A 20,417-nucleotide genomic window follows, 5' to 3' on the forward strand; every position below is an offset into this window, starting at 1 on the left:
GTGGCACTTTATTTTTTTCCATCTATGCCCTGAACTGTAACCTGGTAAGTAAGATTCACACATAATGATTCAAAGCAAACCAAAATATGCTACATGTTGGGTTTTTTTCTCTCATTAGCTGGTAGAGCAGAATCATGCTAGAAGCTTGGCTGAGAATAGGCATTATTTTAGTGTCTTCCCAGCATGAGTCTAGTCAATAATGAAATCTGTGAATCCAGTATTTTTTTTTTAACCAAGGTAACTGAATAAATTAAAACAATCCTTCCTATTTATTCAAATAACTGAAAATGCTAGGCTCTGTCTCCTTTCTCTCTAGTGGCCTTTTTTCTCCAATAAACTAGGAATGTGGCTGCATTAAGTTGAGGCAAACAAAGCAAAATACTTCAAATACATTGAAGTCCTTGCTAAACTGATAGCTGTGTAGTCTCTGTCAGAGTATCTGTGACAGAGGCTCTAGTCAAAATGCTGCTTTTTTGCATAAAAGAGGAACTTGCACCAGGGGATCTCTAAGAGCTATTGATACATCTTCAGCTAAAAGTCCCTGAACCCTTCCTTATGGTAAAAGAACATATATTGTATTTGCCTTTCATGGTAAGTGCAGTAGTGTAGATGCAGCCAAGAGTTAAGAAAGGTAAAAGCTGGATTGGAGAAAATAGAAAACTATGTAGGGATTGGCCTCCTAGGTTACTAAAATACTAAACTGTATCAGCTTTTATAGTTTTTTCATGAGGAGCACCAGAATATTGCAACGATTGGTATCTGTCTTAATCAGCTGGGTATGAACATGTGTATTCTGAGAGTGTAAGATCTTTTTTTTTTTTCATTTCCTTTTGCATCCTTGGTAATGAGAACACTACTGGATTCTTCTTAATTATTCCCCTCTTCATTTTTTGTGCATCACTGATTTTTGTCTAGGTGAGCAAGTTGCTTTTCACAGCTTTATTGCTTTGAATTAGCAAACTTTTTTCAGTATGATAATTTCCAGTTTGGAAATTAAGCAAATCTACTTTTTTAACATCAATTTGTACTTCAGACATTATTTCATAGGGAGTTTTAGGGAGTTGCCCGTCTTAAACTGTTTGACTGAAGAAAAGCGGATAATGCAACTCTTACATTTGCTGTTTTATTGCCAGCTAGATCTCCAACCCTCCTACCAGCTGACCAATCCTGCAGCCCTATGAAGACCTCTCCCAGTTTTCCCTTTTACTTTGTAAAATTTAGAAACATCTTTCCAAAGGGCTGCAGTTAATGTTCCCTATACCTTTAATTGCATGCCTCTTTTGCAAAAAGGAAGAACCTAATTTGCAAAAAAAAATTACACCAAAAACCTTTTCTTGTACAAGTCAGGGATTGACTGTATTTATGTCATTTCACTGTTTCCGAAACACCCATTGCAGTGACTCATACGTAATCCCCTAAGGACTGAAAAGAACATTTAAAAAATAAAGCAGCATGAATTGGACTGGAGCTAGAAAAGCTGGCAGGAAATCCTAGATTGAGCTCTACAGAAGAAAAACAATGATCTGTGGAAAAAATATTTTTATATATTACTGTATGTAAACAGCTTACTATGTCTCCTTTATAAAGATGTAATTAGATTTTTGTTGTTGTTTGTCATCAGATGTAAGAGAGTTCACAGGTTTTTTGTTTCTCTCCCTTCATTTTTGGACAACCTTGAAATGCAGTGTTCAGATGTATGTCATGCTCGCTTCTTCCAAGATCTCCCTTCACCTTGTTGTTGTTGATTTGTCTCTTCCAAAGTTTGTCAAGTAATTTTAAGACTATCTTTTTTTTCCACTCTAGAAAGGTTGTTGTGGGGTTTTTTTGTTGTTTTTTAAATATGCATGCCTTCCGGTTTGACTGTCATCGTTGTATGACTGTTCTAGAAGTTTTGTACTATGTTTTTAGCTGAGCCAAACTTTTAATCAGTGAGGCACACGGATTAAAACTTATTTCAGTTTTTTTGATATGTCATTAAATAATTTTTTAAAAGGGGGGGGGTGAGCAGTCATAATTGGTAAAAGAGAAGAAGCTCTAGAAGTTCCTAACTGAAGCATTGTGGCTTGTATGATGACCACAAAAGACCAAATAGTTCTTTGATTGTAGTTTGACTTTGCCTTTTTTCCAGACAGTATTTGGAAAACCTTTGTCTGTTATCTAGGGGGAAACAAATAACCTCCAGGAGCTGTGGTCTGCACCATGCACTTAAACACTGTTAGTTTCTTTTTTTTTTGTTTTTTTTAATAATGCCTGTAAAATGCTGAGGTGGAGTTAATTTTCTTCATAGCATCCCATATGATGCTGTGTTTTAGATTTGTGACCGGGGTAGGGAGGGACGAGTGAGCAGCTGTATGGTGCTGAGCTGCCTGCAGGGGTTAACCCACAACAAATGCCTTCCATCGTACTTGTACTAGGTACATAGAAATTGGAGGAAAGAGGTGAATGAGTGTGTCTGTGTGTTTGTGTATAATTTTCCTGTTTTATGCAATATTTTCCCAGGCCTGCAAAAATTGAATATATTTAGTGTCTGGAAGGGAACAGCAAATAAATTCGTTATAATGCAAATTGTGCATAACAGTTGCAATGAGGCTAAATGTAATACAAGAGAAGTCATAGTTCTGACAACAGCAAAAGAAACAAAGTACTTTGACTGAAATATAACACTTCTCAGAGAACTGGCTAACTGGAAGCTCGTAACTGTTTTATAGGTGATGAAAGTAGAATGAAAGGATATTTAATTTCATACAGACCACAGGCGTAAGAAATTCCTGCCTGACTGAGCCTAGTGATGGTGTCTGAGAGTGGCAGCATGTAAACCTGGCTGCTCTCTATGCTTCCTTCCCTTTGGACTCTTCCAGCATCCGCAACTGTTGAATTAAGAGTTTTTAGGAGGTAATTCCCCACCCAGTCCTTTTGCAGTCCACTTATGGACCTTTCATCCATCACGTCGTCTCATCCATTGTTCAGCTGTTGGTACTGTCTCTCTCCATAGCCTCCCGTGCAGCACATTCCAAGAGAACACTGTGCAAAGAACATCTTTTGGTTGATCTCCTATGGATTTTGTCAAATGTCTCCAGTTCTTGTACCTGGGGTAAACAATTGTTTTCCACTCAGTGTATCCATCACCTTCATGATTTTCTAAACTTCAGTTGTGTACCCCTCAGCCATCATACCTCCAAACTGCAGAGTCTTAAGATGAAAAGCCGTCCTTTTCTGGTCTTTCATCTTAAGGCACCTGTCCACCACCTCCTTCATTCTGGTTGCCCTACTCTGTACTTTCTCCAATTCCTTTTGAGATGCGGAGACCAGAACTAGATACTACTGAAGACATGAATGCCTAAAAATTTTATGCAGTCAAAATTATGCTCTCTTTTAAGCATCCTTCCGATGATGTCCACCATTTTGTTGGCTTTTATAGCTGCCTCCGCACTTGGGGCAGGAATTAGATGCGAGTTGGGAAGAGCTAGGTGCTCAGCAATGTTCTGACAGTTGAGTGGCAAAGCCTTCCTTTTGATTTCTAGGGTAAGTGTGAGATGATGCTCTTTTCAAAAGTCCTCTCAGGGCTTTATTTAGATCAATGGCAGCCTTCTCCCTCCTTGCAAAATGAGCCTTTTCACGTGCCCTTATCCTTCCCTTTCTCACGCTGGCTTTTGAGTTTCTCAAAAAATGGTGATGGAAGAACAGAATAATGTAACACTCCTATTTTGTATATCTTCCCCGTTTAAACTAGAACAAGCAGAGAGGTCAGAAAGTTTCTTGAATTAGAAACTTTATTATTTTGAATTGGAGGCAGTCTATGACTCCCATTGTCATGTTAACCTAGGCCTATTTTATACCGGATTTTTTTTTATTTCTAAAGTTTTATTATGCAGAATGATATGTGAGAGAAATACTGTAATGTAGTGGTAAGTATCATGTGATTTAGTTAAACATGGACATGAGTCAGCAATGTGCCCTTGACGCAGTAAAGGCGAACTGCGTAATGGGTTGCACTAGGAAGAGCTTAGCCACCAAGCAAAGGGATGTGGTTTGTTTTCCACCACGTAGCATTAACAGGCCTGTGTCTGGAGCACTGTCTGGTTTCTCCTCCTGCACTGCCCAGCACAGAAGAGATGTTAGCAGATCTTTGCTAGGTCCTCTGCGTTTAAGGAGGTTAGAGGGCTGTAGCACATGACAGGCATGGAGAGGGTGGAGGAGCTTGGCTTGGTGTGGCTGGAGAAAAGTCTAATGGGAAATCTAATTGCATCTTTTCACCTTCAAAAGTGAGGTTACAGAGTAAATGGAAAAAAAAACTTCTGAGGGGTGCACGCTGAAAGGACAAGAGGCAATCATCACAAGATGCAACATGAGAAACCTACTGAGGTATGAGGAAAAGTACCTTCACTGTGAGACTAGTCAAGCAACTGTTCAGAGAAACTGGAGGTTTTTGGGGTGTGACTGAACGAGCCTCTGAGAAACCTAATCCAACTCTGATAACCTGCCTCCAGCAGGTTTGAGTAGGTGACATCCTTCTGATCTCTTTTTTTTGTTTGATTATGTATTTGTGAGTAGTGAGACGTTGCTAAAATGTCTGTGGCGTTCTCTGCAGATTTCAGTGTGATCCAACATCTGTTCTTGCTTACAAATAGATAATTTTAGCACTAAACCTGAACTTTCAGCAATGTTTCCCTGTTGTCCTCTTGGACAGTAGTATTGGAAAAAGCAATGACTGTATGTTTTGGGGAGTGTTCATGGGTGAGGCTCTGGTATTCTGGACACTTCACGCTTGGACTCTTCAGAGCCTTTCTGCCTAGTTTTTTCCAAAATCACCTACTCTTCTAACCCCACCAACCTTGCTGATCACTGAAAATGCCCAGCAGTTTTCAAAATCCCAGCCTTTCTTCTCGGTCAGAACTTCATATATCTTGGTGGGGAGGCAGGGAGGAGTACTGTGAAATAGTAAAGTTGCTTCCAACAAGGACGCAGGAGATGCCAGTGCCTGCGGCAGCTCTCTGCCGCCCCAGCACCGCTTCCCCAGGCGGGTCGGTCTGTGCGGCCATGCAGCGGATCAGATCAAGGCTGCACCTCGTTTTTGCCTGCTGTCCCTGCTGCCTTCAGCTTACCTCACGGCTCTAAAAACAGCGCTGCGGTCACAGCAGAGGGAGTAATGTTTGGTGGGAGCAAGGCGAGGGGGTGCAGGGTGGGGATTAGATGTGGCTCAGGGCTGCCGCTGATGTCCGTGCCAGATTACACGTACTCATGGCACTCTGTCCCAGTGCCGGAGCGTGTTGAGGCCGTATCCAGCAAGCGCTGAGGCCCTGGGGCTGATACACGTAGCCTCAGAAACACCCTGTGTCCAAGAGTGGCCCCAGGGGCACCGTCCTCTAGTGCAGCACTGTCTGACTCCATACCACCCTCTCCTTCTGAAAATGCTCTGTTGATGCTCCCTGCTGGGGCGTGTTGGTTTGGTGTTCAGCTTCAACTATGTTTAAGTTAACATGTCCTGCGCGGGTATTTGGTCTTTGGGAATGCCTTGGGCCTTAGGCCGTTTCCAGGACCCACCTCACCAAGGTAAGTGTGGACACCAGCTGGTGATGTTCTCCAGCAGCCAGTTGCTTTAGTAAAACATGTTCATTCAGCCCCTTACCAGAGATTTCTCCCTTCTTGCCTAACATATATTTAGAACCAACTCTCCATGCATTAAGATACTGGGTTTAAATAAATAACGAGTCACCAATTTATATGATCTCCTGCTGTTTCTCTGTGTGTACATATAGGATGAGAAGGAAGCCAACAGACCCATGCCAAACAAAGGAGACCATGGACTCAGAAATGAGAAGTTCAAACCTGTGGTACCTTGGCCTCATGTTGAAGGTGTGGAAGTGGACTTGGAATCCATTCGAAGGAAAAATAAGGCCAAAAATGAACTACATCATCATGGTGGTGGTGATAACAAACAGCAAAACATCATCCAGAGGCAGTATCTCACATTTAAGCCTCAGACATTTGTATACCGAGATCCTGTTTTACGACCTGGAGTCCTTGGTAATTTTGAACCCAAAGAGCCTGAGCCTCACGGAGTTGCTGGTGGCCCTGGAGAGGAAGCAAAGCCATATGTTTTAGGACCAGACTACAAAGAATCCATTCAAGCCAGCATTAAAGAGTTTGGGTTTAATATGGTGGCAAGTGATATGATCTCACTAGATCGGAGTGTTAATGACTTGCGTCAAGAAGAGTAAGCAAACTTTTTGTTTTCTTTTAGTTCTGTTTTTATGGGATTTAATTAGTTTCTTTCCATATATCTTAATTGTAAGGCCAAGTACTTAAGGCTTCTTGTCCTGACAGGCAAGAGTGCTGTACTATACCAAATGTTTCCATATATTATTGTTAATGCTGTTCCGATTATTCCTTTCATGAATACTTAATCTATATTCATTTATCTCTGCAGTCATCTGTTTTAGGGCCTAATTGCATGTATTTGCATGTTCCAGGTCCAGCCACAGTCTTCATAGTCATATCTTCTTAATCCATAACTTCTTAAGATTTGTTTTTAGGAAAGAATTATTTTCTTATATTACATCACACAGAAGTTCCTATACTACAGTTAGTTTATTCAGTTTTGGTTTCACCCCAATGCTTTAAAAAAATGAACCAAAAAAAAAAATGGAAACAAAGACATATTGTTGCCTTTAAACAAGTCTGCTTAATTACCTTCATTAAGAGAAATCCAGATCTGTCATAGTGGTGTTTGAGGTTTGGAGCTGACAGAAGAGTAGTCTTCTGGCAGTTTCTCACCACATTTGTCATAAAAAAGCAATCTTAGAAAAAAACATCTTTTTACTTGCTGGGAGGGTGTCTACTTTGGTGTGGAGAAATTCTGGGAAGTTATTAACACTTGCTCAATGATTACTAACAGGTTTACACAGCCTCTTCTGATCTTTGATATATGCTGGAGCCAAATTCACTTTCAGGCTAACCTGTGTTTGATACAATTTTCCTTCTTAAACACCAGCTAAGTACAAGTCTGTGCGAAAACCCGTTGATTGGTAGGGGGTTTTGGGTTTCTTTGGGTGTTTCTGCATTTGGAGGGGAGGGTGTATGAGTTTAAATAGGAAATGAGGTACTTGCCTGTTTTCACTTCCCTCTCATCCCTGGCAATGGAGCTACGCCGATCCCTGGATTGGAAGCCAACCTCTGGGTTGTACATATGCTTCCAGCTGTGGCAGCTGATCTGTTTGGTTGGTTACTGGCCAGTTACTGAGGCCTTTTACAGTGGGTGTTTTTTCCATTTTGCAAGGTAGGAGAGAATTGGCCAGCTGTGAGCCTGACTCACACCCCGGCACGTACGGCTGCCTGAATTTACTACCTGGTGTGTACTCATTGAAAGTGAATGAGGTGCACGGAGTACAGCATCTCCCTTCCTTCGTGCCGTCTTCCTCAGGTGACTTACTAAAGGCTTCCACTTGCCGGCAGTCAGAGAGGACCATGGCTGTCTACTGCCAGTGGTGAGGAGGCGTTGGCTGTCCTAGAGTTCACTTCGGTTTCCTTCCTTCGCTGCGGTCAGCGGTTGGACCTCTGTGCTAAAGAGATTCTTCTGGAGGGGAAGAAACGGTCTGGGTAACCTGCGTAGGTTGGTGTTTTCTTTCAGGAGGTTACTCACTAGACACTGCTGCTTCTGCTGAGGCGTTTGCAGCCACCGGGGCCCCTTTTATAGGAGGCAATGGGGCTAAGAGAACTCAGAGAAAAACACATTTCCCCATCGGGGGCTGTGGTTGACTGAGGAGAGGGGGGACCGATGCCAGGAGTTCATGCTGGCAGAGCTCCCCTTGACCCTGCCTGCCCTAGAGAGACCGGGGGGTGGAAGCACGCTCCTCTCCTCGCTCTCCGCTCTGCAAGGACAGCAAAGCAGAAATGGCAGCATGTTGCATGAAGGTGGGACCAGGCTCCCTCTGCCCAGGTTGGTAACCATGTCTTTGGCAGCAGAGCTCAAGTACTCCCTTCCTTTTTCCTCAAGGTGGAGGGCATCAGAGGGCATACATATCTGCCAGATAGTTTCACACCTATAGCTTCCTCAAGTATTTTTGGCATAATCTCAGGGTTTGTCTCTACTTCTGTTCTGAAGGAGAGTAATAAATAGAAATTCCCAAAGAATAATTAAGTACTCATATTTTGAGGAATAGGAGGGACAGCCATGTGAATGATAGAGCAGAAAAGATGAATTTTAGAAACAGTTTCCTCCAAGCACACTTGCAGATAAGTCTTCCATGGAGGTCAAAGCCAGAAGATCAAATCAAAGTTAGTTTTATTATTCAATATTCTAAGCAAGCAAACAAAACCACATGAAAAACAATGTGAACAAAAGGCATCTTTCATACAACTTTATATCAAATATTTTTGTTTTGAATACTTGCGATGCTTGCAATTGCCCTAAATAGGTTAAAGGTTTACAGCCTCTGTGTGTCTCCTGGGAATGGCAGAAGAGAGGGGAAGCAATGTAAGATTGGCTGATACTGCTATATGCTTTCAGGTATCAACATGCTAACTTTCCTGCTCATCCCCCCGTACCAGCAAGAAATGCAGAAAAAGGGTAGCAGATTGCCTGTTGGATGCACCATTTATTTTCCTCCCACTGATCTGTTTAGTAAGTCCAGAAGCCATTTTAGTTGATAAGGCTGGTCAACATTCAGTTTAATCCTACTGAAGAGCAGTATAATCATCTGGTTTTGGCTAACACTACCTTGGCGTTGCTAACTGAGGAAGATCGTGCAGGCAAAGACTGGGTTACTCATTCATAGACATTCAAATCCAGGTAGACTTCGCCTCAGCCTTCTCCTCCTTTAAGCATCAAAATTTTTAAGCATCACCTTCAGCAGTCAGCTTTGTTCAGTAGAGTATGCCAAATGCTTTCCCAGGCAGTGCTACTGGTAGTGAAATAGTGCTGCAAGAACTGTCTCTCAGCTTAAAAGCCACGTAGCCTTAGGGCTTGTCCCTGCTGGAGGGGGAAGAGGGAAGAAATGCCAATAAAGGGGGGATTCAGTCCTGTGATGTTTAGATTTTACTTTGGAGGCAGACACGTTGCCAAGATGATGTGCCAGCTGCCTTTATTGATTCGGTAGGAACTTTGCTGGTGATTCTGGCAGTCTCAGCTGCCATAAAAAGCCTTAACTCTTGCTGCGCCTTGTAGAGAGGAGTAACACTGGATGGCGTGTTGAAATTGTTTGTCGGGTACATCAGATTATTTCCCTCATACTCTTGCCTCATGGATTTTAACCAGTCTATTTCAAGGTTGAAGTCAATACACTTTTGCTGTATGCCAACAGGTCATAGGTTTGGTTAAACAAAATCAAGGATGTGTGGGGATACATAAAAATCAGTGTACAAAATTTCAAAGAATGCATCATCTCACCGCAGCCTTTCAGCACTCTGCAGGAGGGCCAGGAGAACCACAAGCTGGGTTTAGGTGGAGCAATACCTGTTTTCCACCTTATTTCTAGTTGTAAAGAAGTAGAGCAGGCTTAGCAGGCCCTGTCCAAGATCTCTGTACAGTTGCTGGAAGAAAGCTTTTTCTTAAAACTTGGTGATATTTACCATTTTTTTAACTTTCTTTAATAATCTTTTTTTATTATCCTGATAGGTGGCAGCCTTTTACTTCGAAGAGCAGTCATTTCTACTGAATTTTACGTGTTGTCCCTGCCTCCTAGCAGAACTACAATAAAATTAATGTCAGCTTTAGGGAAGAAGGATATTAATTTGATTGGTCCCTGGATTTTTAAAATTTTTTTTAATTGAGATTCTGCACAGAGGTAGAGCATAAGTAAAAATAGAGTGATAAAGTTTCTGGATGGTCTTGGATTCAAGATAAACACACCATGCTAGGGAAATAAAAAATGGGCCTAGGTTTGAGGGTTAATGCTGTCAGGTACAAGGTGTGTCCTCTCAAAAAAAAAAAAAAAAAAAAAAAAAATTGTGACCAAAGAAAATTGCTGCTAGGGAGAACAAGAACTGAGTTGTTTTTCCAGCATAATGAGCCACTTGTCCAGAGTATTTTAAAATAAAATGAAGTGTAAAAAATACAGCCATATTGACTGTGACCAGAGATCGTTTTTCTTGACTATCTTGCCTCTAGCTCTGGCCAATAACATATGCTTGGGAGAAAACATAGAAAAAATGGACTAAGTTTCATTCCTGGCAACCCATTGGGCTGGGACAGTTGAGCCAAAAATTGCAACAGGATTGTTATGCTTCATAGATCTTTCTCTGTGCATGGTCTTGTCTTTTAAATGTATTTGTACTCTTGGAATTAATGACGTTCTGAGCCAATGGATTTTTCCAGGCTGAAGAACATGGTGTTTGTTTAACCTCTCCTCCCGGATATTGTCATGTACCTCTGTTACTCTGTCGCCCTGTGATATGGGAATATTGGAGATGCCTACATCAAGCTACTATGTAAATATTTTGTATTCTTTCCTTATTATTCCTATTATTCTATTTGCCCTTTAATCAACCCTGAGCTAAAATGCTTAGGGCTATCCATGTTAGATGCCAAGGGTTTTTTGGGGTTTTTTTTGAGTGGTAATGCCAAGTTTAGTGTCTGTCGCCAAGTATACTCACTAAATGTAGCCTAACACTCTGTATACATTAATTGAGCTCTCCTGCCAGCTTGTTGCCTGGGTAGTGTCCTTGAATTCTTCTGCAGCTTTTTACATTCATTTTATTTGCAACTACCAAGAACTTTTTTTATTGTTCAGTAATGACCTGGAAGAAGAGGTGGACAACTTGGATCCCAGCACAGATACTTATACTGCTACAGTCACAAATTCCTTTGAGTGTAAAAACTGTCTGTTCATTCCAGTTTCTTAAGCAGTTACTAATCTAAGAAATCTTCCATCTTACCCTGCCGTACTTTGATGAAGAACTTTGCTTATAAAGAAACCAAGGAATCTCATCAAAGGCTTTGGAAATTCTGTTGCTATGTCCACATGAATCTCTTAAAAGATGATACATGTTTCTGCGGCATGGCTTTCTTCCACAAAAGCTATGTCTATGGTTTCCTAATTTTGTCCTTTATTACTAGCTTCTTTTCAGCACAAAAGTCAGACTTAGTGGCCTACAATTCTTGGGCTCCCCGGGGCCCTTTTATAAAAATTGGTGCCATGTTTTCCTCCTCCTGTTTGTTTGATAACAAGGCTAGTGTCAGCAATAGTTATACACCACAATAGTTTGTCAATTTATGTTGCATTCTTTTGGAAATACTGAGTTTATTAAAAAAAATTTAAAAAGGAATTAGGTTATTCATGGCAGAAAAAGCCAGTAGGAGCTATCCTGCTGGCATCTGTTGTTTCTGAATTACAAAGTCCCTAAGTTTTAGGAGCTGAAGATAGGAGCATATAGTGGGAAGTATGACTGTGTGCTTGCCCTGTTTCTGTTCTCTTCCCTGGGTATCTGGCATTGGTCACTGCTAAGAGTTCAACGGAAATACTTAATTTAGCTTTCCTGCTTCTGAAGTGGTCTCTTTTCATTTTTATCATCTATCAGCCCAACAGACTCTCTGGCAGGCATTCTGCTTGTGGTCTTTGAAAAAAATATTTCAATAGCAGTTTTATACTTCAGTAAGCTATTTCTCAAACTGTTTTCTTAAATCCATCTCATTATGTACATTTAGTTTGCCTGAATTAGGGCTCATTTCTGTTTTCCTTGTTTGAACACCGCCCTGTGCATTTAAAGAATGTCTGCCTTACTGCTTACAGCATCTTTTTTTTAATCATGCTGGCTTTCCTAGTTCCTGTCTAACCTTTTGTGTATGATTAATGATAAACACTCTCAGCTTCTAATATGGTGTCTTTGAAAAAGCTCCATGCTACCTGAAAGCATGTTACCCTTAGCTTATGTAAGTAAGTAAGTAAGCGTGCTCGGTTCTTTATAGGTCCCCTTTTCAAAAGGAGGTGTTACTGGGACACCTCTCCTTTGGCATTAGAACTTCAGTGCGTTGTGGCTACAATTAGAGCATGGCTCCTACACAGGTGTGTCTTCATCTGAGCTCCACATTGTGCTGTGGACTCAAAATATACCTCTTCTCTTGTGGGTTCTCTGATGTGCTGAACCCTGGAAACACCAACTAGTGGTGTCCAAAAGGGTAGTCTCTGGAGCACGGGTTATATTTACTGTGTCCCCTGAGGCAGTGGAAGTCTCCGGCCTGTGTCTTCTGTTCTCTCAGGTGCCCCGATTCCTCCATACATGTCACAGGTGCTGTCTGAGTCCTGCTTGGGCAGCCGGTACCTCTCCGTGGTTGTATCAATGGCTTCCCCTTGTCTTCATGCTAGAAGATCCCTGACACATTTAAACTCTAGTTATCTGGTTCTCGTTTATTTTGGAGAAGGCAGTCTTTCCTGGATAAAGTTAATCAATTCCGAAAACTTCACCAGGTACTAATGAGCAACCTGATCTAGTTGAAGATGTCCCTGCTCATTGCAGGGTGCTTGGACTACATGACCTTTAAAGATCCCTTCCAACCCAAACTATTCTGTGATTCCATGAATTCAAAACACACTGCTCTGCACCATTTTCTCATGAAGGCACTGAAGTTCTGCTTCTTTTTATTGCCATTTCCTGGAAATTTGGTACATTCAGCTATTTTCTCCCTCTTTCCATCTGGAAAAAAAAAAAGAAAAAATCCATGTCCTCTCAGCCCCATGACTGAGGGTGTGAGATGCTGAATGAGTCCTTCGGCCAGGCCTCTGTTGTGCTGCTTGCAATCTGTTCTATTACTTTCCATGATGTAGCTAAAGATAGGAATGGCAAAGCAGGCACAATGCTGGCCAAAGGGGCTGTGGCATTTGGACCTGTGAGTAAAAGTCTAACTGAAGAGACCTCTTATTGCAAAGTCAGTCTTTCAGTTCAGTAGGTTTAAAATAGAGACCTGAGTGAAGGGATTATCACTCTTAGAAGTCAAATTGCATGAAGCCTGTGGTTAACTGTCATGTCAAATCAATGAAAAATGCTCCTTCTTATGTTCTCATGGAAGACATGAATTCTGCTGCATGACTATCTAAGCAGAAAGTGTTGCATAATAATCTCAGTATGTTTAAAAAAATTAGTACAAATCCCAGGGTTAAATGTTCTCATTGTGCACTGTCCTCCTTCAGACGAGGAAGAGTCAAACTGCATTTTGCTTTTTAGGCCATTATCCTAAATGGATCCTTGCAGGACTTAGCTTTATGCTTCTTATTCCCAGAGGCTGTGGTTAATAGCTGGTTTGGTGGGGGAGAAGGTATTTGGAGTTGGAAGCTTTTTTTCAACTCAGGTCAGAATGATGGATGTGCCCTTGGTAAAACCATGTTGGCTGTTCCTAAGTCACCTTCTCCTTCATGCACTTGGAAGCGGCTTCCAGAAGCATATACTCTGTCATCTTTCCAGGAACTGAAATTAGGCTGGCTGTAGTTCTTTGGATCCTCCTTCTTGCATGCGGGCATGGCATTTGCATCAAGCACGAAGACCTTGTAAAAATGATAATGCTGACCTTACAATGACATCACAAGCTCCCTCAGCACCCTCTGATGCAGCCCTTTCCAGTCCCATGGTCCTGTGCTGTGTTGAAGTGGTCCCTGACCCACCTTTCCTCTATGGTGAATATTCCTTCACTTATGTACGCTTTGCCACTAGATGCAGGGACTTGGGAGCTGTGACAGCAAACCTTACCAGTAGAGACCGAGGTAAATCAGATGTTGAGTTTCTCAGTCTTTTCTGAGTCCTTCATTCAGCAGTAAACCCATGCTTGCTTTAGTCTTCCTTTTGCCTGTAAGCCCTTCTTGTTGCCCTTCCCATCTCATGGATTTCAACTCCACCAGAGCTTTGTTTTTAATTCTCTCTGCATGTGCTCAGGCAGTTATTTCTCTACTCCTAGGTAGCCCGTCCATGCATCTACCTTCCCTACTCTTCCTTTTTGCACTGGGGCTCCAGCAGGAGTTCCTGGTGCAGGCAGTTGGGCTTTCTGCCATGCCTGTTTGACTTACTACACATGGGAATGGGCTGTTCCTGTCTTTTGGGGAGGTTGTCCTCAAAGAAACCATTCCTGGGCCCTTTTTGGTGAAGTTGTAACACCTGAAATCATTAATTTCTCATGGCAGCTATTAGGAGACATTTAAATAATGGTTTCTCTATGACAGAGTCAAAAAGGGAGAGAAAATTGCCTGAGGGACAAACCACTGATGACTACAAGTGTGGAGCTGAGAAGAGGCTGTCTGTGTATGGCTCATTTCAAGAGCTGCTCCTGGTCATACAAGACCAAAGCAGTGCAAGTTGTTCCAAAGAATCTGTATTCAGTATTTCTAAAAAATACGTATCTACAATGCATTAGTTGCAGTAGTCTCTTTGCAGTTTCTTTTATCTCCAAAACACTAGGAAGCAATGCAGGTTTTCCTTTATGAAGTTGCCTTTCACAGTAGAACACTCCAATCCACATCTGCCATTTCCATTGGTATATTTTGCTGGGCTTGGCTCATGCTTATTGCACTTTGGGTCGAAATTTAAGTCAAGAAGCATTGTCTTACAGTATATTGTAAGTGCTCTCTGAAACTCCCTATCTGTCCTATTAACTAACTTACAGTGCTCTAGAGCCCTTAAGCCAGGGTTGTTCATGCTGTTGATCAGATTTCATGCCAGGGTAATTAACTGTAGTGGCTGTAAGAAAGGATCAGTGCTCAACATGCTTTGCTCAGGCTTGATATGCTGTTGTTATCAAACCCATGGAAGACTTGCTTACAAATTATTCTTACTGACCCAGAGGGTTTTAGTCTTAGGACTCCATTTAAGCTAGATTTTTTTTTGACAGCTTCTTTTGACAAACATTGCAGGAATGTGAGTAGTTTGACTGGGAGAGGAAGTGTCATGACTCATTGTGAATGTTTATGGCATGAGACAAATTAATATCTTACTAGATTTTTTTTTTTCAGTATGACAATAGATAACCGCTGTCGGATCACCAGCGTGATGCAGAATTTCAGCTGCATCACCCACATACATCTGTCAGTCTGACCATGGCAAAATAAATATTTTGAAGTGTTTTTTCCTTCTATGGATTATCCAGTTTGACTTTCCCTTTTTAATTATGTTATTGGTGTTACAGGGCATGCCCCCTGGGCCATACGAATTCGTACTTGAATAATTGGATCTGTTGCCATGGGTCACCTTTTTACTTCAAACAGAACAACTGGCAATAAGCTTTTGTTGAAAAACCTGAAAAGGTAACTCTTTCTTGCTTAAGTACAGTGTTCCTTGTGTATAGAAATGTACTTTTGGACCACTGTTTCTGCAGCTCACAACATATTATAAAACAAATCAAAATGGAATGAGAACTGGCTTGTTTTTAAAAACGATACATGTACTTTTGAAGTGTGTTTGGGTTTTTTTTATTACTATTCTTAGTACAAGCAGAGAAGGGCATTCTTGCCAAAAATAAAGACTTCTGACTTTACTTAAGAATACACACCTGCAGAGCTGTGTGTTAGTGAAGCAGAGCTGTTAGTAAAGATATTTTTCCTATCATAGCTTGATGGTGATAGCTTGGACCCCTTGGTTGGTCCAAATGCTATTAAAAATATCAAACTGTATAGAAAATTTTTGGCGCTGGATGACTTAGGTCGAAAAAAGAACGATCTTTAGTTATAAACAATTAGTTAGGGTGTGAAATAAGGCAGATGAATCTTGGCTGCTCATTAGAAATGGATAGCCTTTTTACTCTGGGCAAATAATGTGAATTTAATACGTTCTCCTATAGTAAGTAGGTAGTTGTCCAGTCAATCTTGTCGTAGCTAAGGAGATTGAATAGAAAAGCGCTGGAGTGGAGCCTGCTTTCTTGAGGAATGTGATTAGTTCCTTAATTATAGCACTGTGCAAATTATATATTTGATACTGTTATATGAAAAAAACATTTCAGTAATTACTGTTGCTATCTGTCATTGGAAATGGAGCATTAGGGACTTGGTTTCATTTCACATGGTACCTTGGGAAAATCTTTTATTGAAGTGCCACATAGTACATTGGAACTGTTCTGTAACCAAGAGAACTAATTCTATAGTATGTGCGTAAATCTTTGTGCGCCTCAGTGAGAGCTGGGGTTGAGAAGCAGGTGAATTATAGTGGTCACACTAAATCAGGAAGGCTGGCTTTTCACTGCAGGTTATCAGCTTCCTTACTGCTGGCAACCCTCCTGGAGGAAAAAAAAGTGTTCAAAATGTAATTAGCCATGTATTGTCAGAGCATCTCCTTGTGGTCAGTTTGAATGCCAAGCATTTGGCCTTAAAGCAAAACCAGGCATTTTCTGTTAACGTTTCAGGTCCCAGTAGTGAAAACCACAGTGATGATGGATCCTGTGTCTCTGTAGTGTTGGCTGCTAGCATTTCAAATTTTAAGTTTCAACAGAGACATAGTTCACCCGAAGAGTACAAAGAAGTTTACAGAGGCACTGGGTCTGTTGTCTGTAGTTGGATTTACGTACCCCTGTGTATGAAACTGAAATGAGAAGACCGAGCACTGAACAGGACCTTTTATTCCCCAAAAGTGTATACCACAGCACCTGGAGTATATTTAAATTCTGCCTTAAACCTTGACTTTGGAAGAAGGGGCAGAGAAGAGTCTTGAGAGGTTTCCTGCTTGTGTAACCCTCCAGGTGCCATCTTGCATCATAGAAATTTTGGGGCAAAAGGAGGAAGTATTCTGTCAAATGAGTTGTAATCTGAATGTGAAACTAAAAAAATTAAATTAACAACTTCTGCTCTGTCTTGTTCCCGTTAACCAGAACTTAACGTGGTACAGCATTTGAATAAACTTTGCATTATATAAGTTATAATTCAGTCCAGCTGAGCGTGGGCAGGGACTTAAAGGTTTAATATCTGATGAGCTAGGTATGGTGGGAATAAAGTATTTCTGTGGGACTGAGTCTGCTGCCCCAAGCTGCTTTCTAGCCTTTTGTTTATTGGGTAAAATCTGTCAGTGTTTGATAAATCCCAAATTATTCACAGCCCGGACTCTTCTGAGCTGTATCTAAGCAAATGCATCAAGCCAAAACTTCCTAAACTAGTGCCCCCCTCAACGCAGAAATGGCGAGCCTTGCCACATGCAGGGAGTTGTAGCTTCTTACCCGTGTTTCCTGCGGACGCAGCGCTAGCCGCGTCAGAGGGGAGAGCGTTGCCGCAAACCGCTCCTGTGCCGCTGGCCCACAGCGATGTCCTACCTGATCCCCTTGGCCCATCTCCTCCCCGCGGCAGCGCGCCGTGTGTCATGGTGCTGCAGAAGGACTCGAGGCCCGAGGGGAGGTACTACACCTCCTTAAACCAAAACAGGAAGGGAGAGGGGTTTGGCTCCGTTTCTTTGTAAGGTGGCTTCCCCTTCCCCAGGGAAGGGAATTTATTTTAGCCACCTAGGTGCCCCAGCTCTCCTGCCTTACCTGCCCTATTGCCTCAACTTTTTCAGCTTTGGGCAAGTGATACTATGGGCAAGAATCTTGTGATTAAAAAATGCAAAGCTTACTCCTTTTAATTTTCCAATTAGCCCTAATGTTTGGGTCTCTGTACAAACCTTGCCCTGAATTTGGATCATGGCGCTTTCAGAGGTATGGCAGGAGATGTAGCTTGTGCTTCCAGGGGCACTAATGATGAAATTCAGTCACGTAGCCTTGCAGGCTACTTCAGGAGTGGAAGTAGACAAAGCTTGTAGCTATTATAAAAATAGGAAATGCTGTTTCAGCGTAGCTTTAAGCTGTTAGGTAGCATGTAGTAGAGGTTTTGCTGCTGTCTGCTGAAGGGAAAAACATACTCAGCTGAGCAAACTGTCCTTCTTGGGTTGTCTATTCACTTCTTTTCCAAGAACCTCTGTTCTGTGAGTTGACTACTCTAATTTTACATTAGTGTTGATGATGCATAAAAATGCCCTGTAAGGATTCATAGGTAACAAATGTAGTATTAACATTAGATTTACTTAGTCATATCTTAACAAAATGCCCCATTCTGTAATCTGCTTCTGTCTTTAGATCTCTCTGACGTGCAGGCAGTCAAGCAGCCGGTCTCAGCCAGGACCTTGGTGGTGTCAACTGTGCAGACGAGCAAACTGTTGGAAGGTGTTTTGTGAAAGAAACTCTGATCTGTCTTCTTAGAGGGTAGATGCAGTTTACTGCAGTAGTCATAATAAATTAATGATTTAAAATAACAAGCAGCCCTGGATTCAGTATTTAAGTATGTAAACAGTGTGCTGTCTGATGAATGAGTGTCTCCTTATAAGATAAGAACCGGGCTTACTAGAAATGGAAGCTGCAAATGAAAACAGTGCTCCGAAGTTATTTTTAGGCTCTGCTAGTGCTGGAGCCCCTCAAAGAGTGAGAAAAATGCATGCACTATAAAGCAGTTATCAGTAGGTGGTAATTGATACCGCTATGAATCTCATACCACTTTAAACATTAAAAAAAATGAAAATACAATTTAGAGTTGTGAGGTGTTTGATATTAATGGAGAAGAGAGATTCCATTTTTTAATGTCAATTACAATTTCAGGATAAATGCTAAACTGAGACCTTCAGCTTTGTACTGGTTCAGGGCTCTCAGCTTGGAACAGCTGACTGGAGCTTCTTAGGAGTTGGCTGCTGGAGTGCTTGCAGGAATGCGATGGCAGCTGCCTGCTATCTTGGAGAATTCTGTGCTGCTGCGTTTTCGGCTCAGCACTCAAGTACAGTGCTTTAAAATCCAGAGAGGGGACTGATGTGCCTTTGGTAAGCGCAGGTGCTAGTTAGGTAGTTGACCTGAGGAAGGTAGTCTCAGGAAGGAGAGTTGGTTTCGGCCACAATCTCTCTCTCTTTTCTCTGGAGCTCAGGTGCTGATATGCTGGGGAAGTCAGGAATTCAGAATGACATGAGAAGCACTTCTGCTAGCTCAAGATCTCAAACTGCCCTCTTAAGTAGGTATCGGGCTGGGGCTCACCCTCAAACTGCTGTCGTGGCGCTCTCCTTGTTCACTTCTTGCATTTTTACTTGATGGCTGGAGTACTTTCCCAGAAGCAGCAGCCTCTAGCCTGGGCTTTTGTTAGCCCGAGGAAATTTGAGCTTACATCTGCAAGTGTGCTGGTTGCTAACAGGGAGGCTGTAGGGTCTTCCAGTCCTTGGACCATGCACTCACCATCACTTCTGTGGGGCTGGGGGCACTTGAGCAAAAGCAAGATGATGAATATGGTACAAAGCTGTGAAGAGCAGAAATTTCTTCAAGCCAAGGAGCACTCCAGCCCAGATGTCTCCATTTTCTTGTGCAGAGGGGTCCCCTGTGAAAGGGCTCCTCTCCTGCTGTGGCTGGTGCACAACTTTGTGATCGAGGGACAGGGACATTGATGTGACACGGCCTCTGACAGTGCTGTTCCCTCCCAGGAGTGGAGAGGGATTAGGACTAATTCATGTCTTAAGTATGCAGGCTAACAGTCAGAAGAAACGTTACTCTGTTCCTCCGTTAGATCACTACTGTGTCTTTCAAAAGGTTTCTTCTTGGTCCGGTGATGAGTCAGTCCATGTTTTTGCTCGGTAATACCAGATTTGGGAACAGGAAGGTTTTATTTATGGGCTAATCTGAAGGTGTAGCTTCCTTTCACCCATGAGTTCCCTGAGGAAAGGAAGCAAACAGAGCTGCTCTTCCCTGCAGCGCTGCCCAGATCTGTGCTCGCCTGCTCCTTCTTGCCCCGTACAATAACTCTTTACTGGGGTCAGGAGAAGTGATATGAAGTGTCTAGAGTCAAGGCTAGCTTTAAGGATCCTACCCTCTCATTGCTGCATATCTGCTGCAATCTGCCGTACTCTCAGCTCTACCAGTAAGAACTCAAAATATTTTTTTTTTTAAGTGAGTTTGTTTGCTAATTTGATTCACAGCATATCACCAGAGGTGGCCTGCCGGCTACACCTGAAATGGCACTGTGCTACACTGCGTGGGCAGGACGGAGCACCCAGGGGGATGAAGCTAGAGGTTGACACCTCTTTAAATCCTCTTTGTCACAGACCCTTTTGTACTTTGAGTCTGCCCGGTGCCAGTTTTCGATAGCTTGCAGCTTTTGCCTGGATGCCCATATCTACTCGACCCTGTCTTTTAAAACTGAAGCCTGAGTCTGGAAACTCAGGCTCTTTGTTTTCATTTTGTGGTGCCTAAAACTTACAGGGAAACTAGTGCTGTAAAATTCAAACACAAGGAAAACGCAGTTATGGTTTCTTGGCATTTGGTTTGCCAACCACTGGATGTCAGTGCTGCTCCACTGAAGAAAGGCTCTTCCCCCGCTTCCTTCCCTCTGGATGTGCGGGAACCCAGAGCAGAGGCTCTTCACTTCTGTCGCTCAAGGAACTGAGCAACGTTTGGATTTCTTGGGAAAACTGCCACAGAGGTGGAAAATATGCATTAATTGCACATATCTAAAGCAACTACTGTG

General features: G+C 42.2%; 1 protein-coding gene across 2 annotated transcripts in view; it reads left to right on the forward strand.

Moving 5' to 3' along the window:
* Positions 1-20,417, forward strand: part of GALNT7 (polypeptide N-acetylgalactosaminyltransferase 7) — a gene marked incomplete at its 5' end in the record, with an annotated part of 71,104 nt that overhangs the window by 24,973 nt on the left and 25,714 nt on the right. For both annotated transcript variants that reach the window (XM_081999578.1, XM_081999577.1), the window contains one exon: positions 5,757-6,214. In XM_081999578.1, the coding sequence (XP_081855704.1) occupies positions 5,757-6,214 (458 nt within the window). The remainder of the gene's footprint in view (positions 1-5,756; positions 6,215-20,417) is intronic.

This window comes from Phaethon aethereus (assembly GCF_964289735.1).
Source record: "Phaethon aethereus genome assembly, chromosome: 4".
Lineage (NCBI taxonomy): Eukaryota > Metazoa > Chordata > Aves > Phaethontiformes > Phaethontidae > Phaethon > Phaethon aethereus.